The sequence below is a fragment of the Poecilia reticulata genome, linkage group LG8, assembly GCF_000633615.1.
Source record: "Poecilia reticulata strain Guanapo linkage group LG8, Guppy_female_1.0+MT, whole genome shotgun sequence".
Lineage (NCBI taxonomy): Eukaryota > Metazoa > Chordata > Actinopteri > Cyprinodontiformes > Poeciliidae > Poecilia > Poecilia reticulata.
Genome location: NC_024338.1, coordinates 7,911,580 through 7,919,108, shown reverse-complemented (window position 1 = coordinate 7,919,108; position 7,529 = coordinate 7,911,580). Strand labels below are relative to the sequence as shown.

At 41.6% G+C, this 7,529-nt stretch overlaps 1 protein-coding gene across 1 annotated transcript in view; it reads right to left on the bottom strand.

Moving 5' to 3' along the window:
- Window positions 1–191: 191 nt before the first annotated feature.
- fam234b (family with sequence similarity 234 member B) overlaps window positions 192–7,529 on the bottom strand; it is an 8,248-nt gene continuing 910 nt past the window's right edge. Inside the window, exons 2-13 of the mRNA XM_008415516.1 lie at window positions 6,203–6,766; window positions 5,793–5,906; window positions 5,550–5,717; window positions 4,672–4,787; window positions 4,314–4,464; window positions 4,078–4,210; window positions 3,401–3,595; window positions 3,200–3,278; window positions 2,922–3,089; window positions 2,711–2,831; window positions 1,267–1,493; window positions 192–1,138 (exon numbers count right to left, since the gene is read on the bottom strand). Of these exons, the coding sequence (XP_008413738.1) occupies window positions 1,136–1,138; window positions 1,267–1,493; window positions 2,711–2,831; window positions 2,922–3,089; window positions 3,200–3,278; window positions 3,401–3,595; window positions 4,078–4,210; window positions 4,314–4,464; window positions 4,672–4,787; window positions 5,550–5,717; window positions 5,793–5,906; window positions 6,203–6,766 (2,039 nt within the window). The 3' untranslated portion in view covers window positions 192–1,135. The remainder of the gene's footprint in view (window positions 1,139–1,266; window positions 1,494–2,710; window positions 2,832–2,921; window positions 3,090–3,199; window positions 3,279–3,400; window positions 3,596–4,077; window positions 4,211–4,313; window positions 4,465–4,671; window positions 4,788–5,549; window positions 5,718–5,792; window positions 5,907–6,202; window positions 6,767–7,529) is intronic.

Sequence of the window (7,529 nt, the reverse complement as noted above, 5' to 3'; positions counted from 1 at the left end):
AGACATTATAGACTTTATGCAAAGAGTTCATCGCAGAGGCAACTGAAATCAATCAATAACAAAAATCTTTTCTGAATATCATGTCATGGACACTGAACTAAAAGCGTCTTTCTGACCGGGAGCTGACAGCGTGTTGAAGAGTTATGGACAGGAGGCTTTGGAGAGTCTGGTTCAGAAACGCATTCAAAACCTTTGGTTGAAATGGTTTTTAATTCAAGTCCCCAGTACAGAACAGAGAAAACTAAAGAGAATGTAACGTTGTGTTAATACATTTATAGTCTAAACAGAGSAGCCGGCAGTTTATCTTGAAGAAATAAATAACGGTGCAGAAGTTAATTAGACCGTAACAAGCGCAGTGCTGCACAACCAATGCGGAGAAGAACTAAACTTAACTCACTCTGCGGTTTTAACAAATGGAGCTGGAAGACGTTACCCGCCTGCAACCAGAAGGAGAACGGTGCTCAGGAGGAGCGCGGCAGAYGTAACATCTGTCGGTTTCGGGGAAGCAAAACCACACAAAAAAAATCCACGTAAAAGCGCACGCCAGGACGCACATGGTAAAAATAATTCAATTGATCGGTTTGAATCGGACAGATCCAACTGACCGATGAACCAGCGCAGATTTCTCTGCAGATGCGACCAGGAGGAATTTGTGAGGCTGGTCTTAAAACCAGCAGGTGAAGTGCTGGTAATTTAAGTGGAGTCGGTTAATTTATTATAAGTTATTGGGGTCACAGTCGGTGGTTTTTGTCAAGGAGAAAATGTTAGATGCGTTGATGTGTGATGGGATCTGGATTCACRGTTYAACTAGGTGAATATTAACTAAACCGCATAAAAATGCGGCTAAATAGCCGATGTTAATGTGACTATGATTTGACGTTTAAAAATAGAACATGCTGTCAGTCAAAATGACGGAGAACAAAAAAGTCTAGTGCGATCTCTGCAATAAGAACAAAATAAATCAACATAAAGAAACATTTTACGCAGAAAAAAAAAATTCACAGTAAYGTWGAACTTCTTAATGGAGCTAACAGAATGTAAACAGCTTTCAATGCATTGTGACCCTTTAGTGCAGAAGTAGTGCTGACGACTCATGACGTTCAGGCTCTGTGGCTCCACACGATGCAAAGCTTCATCACTACGCAAAAATAGCATTCAGTTATCACTCTGTACCAGTTTATAGATGAAAATATAAATAAAAAAAAGACTATATACATATAACTATATATATATATATATATATATATATTATTACAGCAAAGTTACCTGAGGCTTGAAGGAGAGGCGCCTGAAAAACGCGTTCACCTCGTGCACTGTKACTTTCCCGGCCGCCTCGGTTTCCTGGTTTTCGCCCAGCTGGACGATTTGTCCCGTCTTGATGGCGGCTTTGAGGCTGGTGCTCTCCACTATCTGAGCGCTGGTCCCAGAGCCGGTCGTGGGCCGGGAGGACACGGTGATGTARGTGGCGTCTTTCAGATACTCCAGGTAGCTCACTGGCAAAGAGAGTGACTAGTATCACACACTGGAAACATTTTCGATCCATTTTATTCCTACTAAACAGTTTCGACTGATTTCACGTTCACAACCAAAAATAATAATAGACGTGAGTGTGAATTGTGGAGCAAAGGTCAGTTAAATTGGATTGAAGGCGGGTTTTTTTTTTGTGTGTTTTTTCCAGGTCTTGTCAATTTTCCTCAGACCTGAACTTTGACTTGACCCTTCTAACTTTTACTCAAACAAATGTGGTTTAAATACACCAAATGTTCAGCTCTGGTTGTTTAATTAGGATTGTTGCCTCAAGTATCTCACAGCCTCTAACAGGTTTAATGTTCCCCACAGCATGATGCAGCCACCACCATGTATTCCAGTGGAGGTCGGTGTGTTTACTGTGATGTGCAATATTCATTTTATAAGCACACAKGATTTTGTATATACTGACTCGACTTAGTAATTATTTAACTTGCAATGGATTTTAAAGGAAAACATAAGCATGCCACACTTTTAAGACTTATTTTTTTAAAATAAACATCCTTTTCACAATTATGTTCTACTTTGTGTTGGTCCGTCACATAAAATCCCAATGTGACAATTTTACACATTGGGAAAATGTGTAAAAAATTTTCCCAATGTGTAAAAAGCTTATAGTCATAAACGGACTATAAAAGTGTATAAAAGGTTTATGACTATAGTGCAGGGGTCTGCAACCTGCGGCTCCGGGGCCACAGGTGGATTTTAATGGTCCTTAAAATCTTTGACTAAAAATTATGAAACAGTTTCAGAAATGGATATAAAAACAAATGCAGGTTTTAGCTATTTTACACAGAATAATTGTCATTTCTACATCAAAAGCTATTTTTGTTATTACGATGGAAACTATGTTTAAGAACATGAAACTTTTTAGAAAAGTTTTTCTTTATTTTTAAAACCTAAAAAATAGGAGCAAAAATAGTTATTCTTTAAAAAAAACATAACAAATTTCCTGCAGTGGATATTTATCAAAATACGTAAATATATATTTTTGAAAAGTTTATGTAATATTTGCAGCTCTAAGTYAGTTCTATTTAKTTAGACTGAGGACAAAAATGCCTCTTTGTGACAAAATTATTTTTCAAAWGGAGCATGAATACGTCTACAAATTTGCAAATGATTTCATTTTAAAGCATCAGCCTAARAACGAAGTAAAATGCTGAASTGCCTCGGTTTGTCTCACCCGCAGATGTGACCGCTGTGTCCGTGGTGCTGCTCAGCTGCAGCAGCGCTGCAGGATGCGCAGGATGCAGCAGGAAGAGCTTCCTGATGAGCGGCTCCGCTGCGGCCACGCCCGGCGCCATCTGGACACAGGTYGCCACAAGTCACACACACAAACACACCGTTTTTATTATTCCTCCAGCAGATGCTCAGTCTCGGCTGTAGAGACTCACCGTCGTCCTGGGAACGTTCCTCTGTGCTCTGATTGGCTCGCTGGCCCAGAACAGGAAGGCCGATTGGCCGGTCGAGGTCGATATGGCGGACGCTTCCAAAACCAGACGAGGGCACACAAACTCAGCCTTCCAGAGGGGCGTCCCGCTCGCCCCGCTRATGATCAGCGCCTGGCGGACGAGGAGCAGGGCGGGAAAACCGTGAGTCTGAGTCGAAGCATGTTTTACACAAAGAAGAAAACGTATGACATCACCAAAGAGTCAGATAAGCAGATATTTACCGTCATGATGCCGTTTGCTGAATGCTGAACAAAAAGGTCCAGAACTCCATCGCTGTCGAAGTGACCCAAAGCTGGCTCACTGTGGAGAGAAAAAAATGTAACGTCAACCTGTAAGATTGAATARCTTCAGAATAATTTGTATTGACAGAAGCTGAAATGTTTCATCGTTTTTTGCTGCTYAGACACTCAGAGGTGTGCGACCTGTGAATCGAAGCGTTGCTGAAAGTCCACTGCTTGTGTAAGTCGCGCTGTCTGAGCACGGACAGCGTGCTGGCCCCATAGAACAACACCCAGTCACTTCTGGTCGAGTTCAGGCTGGAGACCGAGTCCAGACTGTTGCGGTTGTTCCCAAAACCGGCCACTAGGGGGAGCAGGAACTCCACACGCTCTGAGCCACTAAAACAAAACAAAAAAAAAAGAAAAACGACACAGCAAAAAGTGAGTTCACTCTTTCGTTGTCTTGAATATGGATTAATGCGTATTAAGGCCATTGTAGGTAGAAAGCAAAGGAATAAGTTAAGCAGAAATAAACTGAAATTTTGAGATAATTCTCAGAGATTTTCTAGTAAAAATCTTGGAAATTTCTGAGTTTCAAARGTTGACAATTTTAGACTTTTGAAACTCAGAAATTTCCCAATTTTCCACCATAGGAAATCTACGATTAATCTTACAATTTCTGTGTTTTACTCCTTTTTCTTTTTTCTATGTATGATGGCCATAATACGCCGTCGTAAATACATGACTCCTGTATGTTTCTCAAATATATGTAAATGCTCTCAAATTAGAGCTGGATTTTTTCCCTTTTTTTTTTTGTCTTTTAGGGGAGTTTATCTTAAAACCTTAAGAGTTCTTCCTTTTTCTCCATTTACGAGTCGTACCTGTAAATGGAGATAAAGGAGGAGGAAGAGGCGTTCTTCATGTTCTCCCAGCGCAAATCCTTCTTCAAAACAAAACGCGTTTCGGGCAACGCACCAACATAGATGTCTTGCAGAGAGATGGCCTGGACGTTACCTGGAGACACGATGAATCATATCGGTTTAGATTATGAAAGTGGAACTCAGTCAGTTTCGATGGGTTTAGCTGTGGCTGTGAGTCCGGTCTCGCTCTGCCTCACCCAGTCCAAACAGGATGTAGTACGCTCCATGCTGGGTCTCGTGCAGCAACGGACCAATGAGCTTTCCTTGACCTCTGAGGTTGAAGGGGACAGGATCTCCAATTTTCTTTCCCGTCTGTCCAGAGATGAGAGTCAGCGATAAATCCAGATTCTGAAAATGAATATTTWAAAAAACCGCACGTKAATACAGAAATAAATCAAAGCAAAACCGTCAGGATCCAACTTCGTTTAGTGATACGAGATATAAGAATCTGGGACAATGACAGGAAGAAATAGGAAAAATCTTTTACAGTTACACTCAATTTTAAATTAAATGAAAGCTGAATGTGAAAAAGTCAAACGGTTGGCATGTTTTCACCTCATCAGCAGGTAGAGTAGCTAGAAGCAGATCTGGGACGGAGTCGCCCTGGAGGTCAGGAAGCACCACAGCCTGGGATTCAATGTTTCTAAGGGCGACTGACCACAACTTCCTCCCTAAAGAGAGAGAGAAAAACATCTTTGATCACATTTTATTAGGAGCTCAAGCACTATTTCTATTTATTTACTAACAAATATCTAATATTTATTATATTATAGTCCTCAGTAATTAAATAATAATTTCCAGATTTTCTTATGTCTGCCGAGTCCTTCAATTAAATTTTAAATGCTAAAGTCAAATTATAACTTCCTTGAAAGATTACGACCACCGAGCATAAAATTAATAACATCAATTGTAATTTACATATTCTATAATTCCCTTAGATATGGTATACGTATTTATATCTTGTTCTCGACTGTGCATTTTTTATTTTAATAAAGTTATGTGGGGAGGACAGAAAAASGTGAGGAGAGAAAATTATTTCAAAATAAAAGCATGAATATAAACATCTAACTAGTTGAAGAAATCTTAAGTTGAAAACCAAAACTTCAACACAGATGTCGAAGTTCATGAAACTGAAGATTTTACAAAGCAGCCGAGTAAAATTACTGCTTTAGATTTTATATTGAAAATATAATTTAGGGGATGCTAAGTCCGCTAGACGTTTTCAAAGTTAGCAAAAACASTAAAGCACTAAGCTAAAAATTAGCTGCACTGTTGGCGCATTAGCAAGATTAGGAGAAGGGTGCCCACCAAACTCTGAAAATCTTACATCCAAGTTAAACATTATACTTTGTGGGATTCAGAAAATGATGAAATACAAAAATAACTTTTTTTTCTTAGGCGATTTGTTGGTGCTTCACGAAGTCGATGCTAACCTGTGGCGCCGTTGACCGCCATGAGGTTGGACTTTCCGATAATGAGGCAAACAGGCGACGGCTGCGTGCTCAGCTGCAGACCGCACTGGAGGTACATGACCGGCTCGTTCAGGACTTCCCTCCACAGCACCCGGCCGCTGACGGCGCAGACGGCCACCGCGCTGTAGACTGGAACAATAAAATCCTTTTAGAGGGGGGAAAAAAATAAAAATAAACCCGAAACATCCTTTTCACAGAGCTTACCTTTGCTCCTTTGTGTTGCATGCGTGCCATTTGTCCATTCAGTAACACCCAGAAGCACGTCCTCCACCGAATCACCGTCAACGTCCCATAAAGCCAGCGCAGGCGGAGTGACGCCTGAACAATAACCAAGGACAAATGTTAGCCTTCTCCTGCTAAACCCACCAGCTGCTTTAGCTGAAGCTGGTTTTATTTTATGTGAAGCATTGTGTCGGATGCAGTTAAAAACAAACCATGCTGTATAATCACAAGCGACTAAATATAAAAAGGAGACATGGCTGTCTAGACAGCAGGACTCCTCTGTAAGGCTTAAGTGCTGCTTTAGGTGTTTATTTTGCCCTGATTTGCCGACCAGCTAATTAGCGTTTTTTGTATGTTTGACTGTAAGCTGCAGATTTCTGGGTCATCTTTACCTCCTGCGTCTCCCAGCGCTCGTTCCCACTGCAGCTTCTTCTCCAGCTCTGCCTTCTGGCAGGGAACCAGGAATGCACACAGCAGCACGATCAACATGACACAGACGAGAGGCACCAGGAAAAACGCGCTCCGGATCACATTTTTCGCTCTCCTCCTCTTCTCCTCTGCCTCAGAGATGTGAGAGCCCAGCCCGGCGGCCCCAGACGGCCCGGCTCCTCCTCCTCCTCCTCGGTCCTCCCCGTTCCCCAGCTCCCCGCGGCTCCAGTACTGGCCGCCCTTCCGGTCGCCCCGAGTCCTTCTGGGCTTGCCGGAAACTTGGGCCGTCCACTGGTCGTCGTCGTCTTCTTCTTCTTCCTCCTCGTCGTCGTCCCGTGCCCTGTCGGTGGCGCCGATGAGCCTTCCCGACCTCCCGTTGCGCGTCTTGGAGGAGCCCGGGGCCAGGCAGCCGTCCCTGCCCAGGCCGTTTCTGGGGTAGTTGAGCACGAGGTCATCCTCTTCACTCTCGTCGTCACTGTCTGCCTGGGTGAGAGGGTCGTACTCCCCGAGCTCTGAGCCCTTCTTCCCTGCAGGAACAAGAACAAAACTGGATTTGTTGCTATGACGACACAGAGTACTCATAAAACCAAGGAAGTATGCTCTTCAGGGTTACCATGGCCACTCATATAATGCTAGCAGATGTTCTTAGTAGGCCAGCAGTCATACATTTCACTTTTTTGTATAATTGAGAATGGATCAAAGTTTTTTGCTTTTTTTATAACCAACTGTTGCCTTAAACGTTTCCACAACCTCCTGTCTGTTGTTGCTTGGCCTTCATGATGAGGTTTGTTCATGATTAGGTTTCTTTGTTTGTTGGAGAACAACAAAGAAATTCATACTGATATTAACAACACAAATTCAATTATTTACTTACTAGGCAGCTTCTGTAGTTGGCTTTTATTTAGGAAAGCAAAGGAAGACTGAATATGAATATTATTTTATTCGTAACAAAAATATAGAAAAAAATAAAATAAATATATATATTTTGTGTGTGTGTGAATAATTTTCCTTCCTGTTAGTGGAGAAGCCTAGTAGTACCTTTGAGTGTAGAAACTCTGTTTTTTTCCATTCTGCAGAAATTTGCCTCCAGCTAGTCTGTCACCACTGTCATCAAGCAAATTCTATTCATTTTTAGCATTATTTGCATATTTGTTTATTTTTCACGCGTCTATATTTGAATTTAAATACTTTATTTATGATGTTGATGAAGCTAAACAGTCTGAAACTATCTTAACCATAGAGCCATAACATAATAATAAAAACAACAATAAAATTATATATATTGAACGA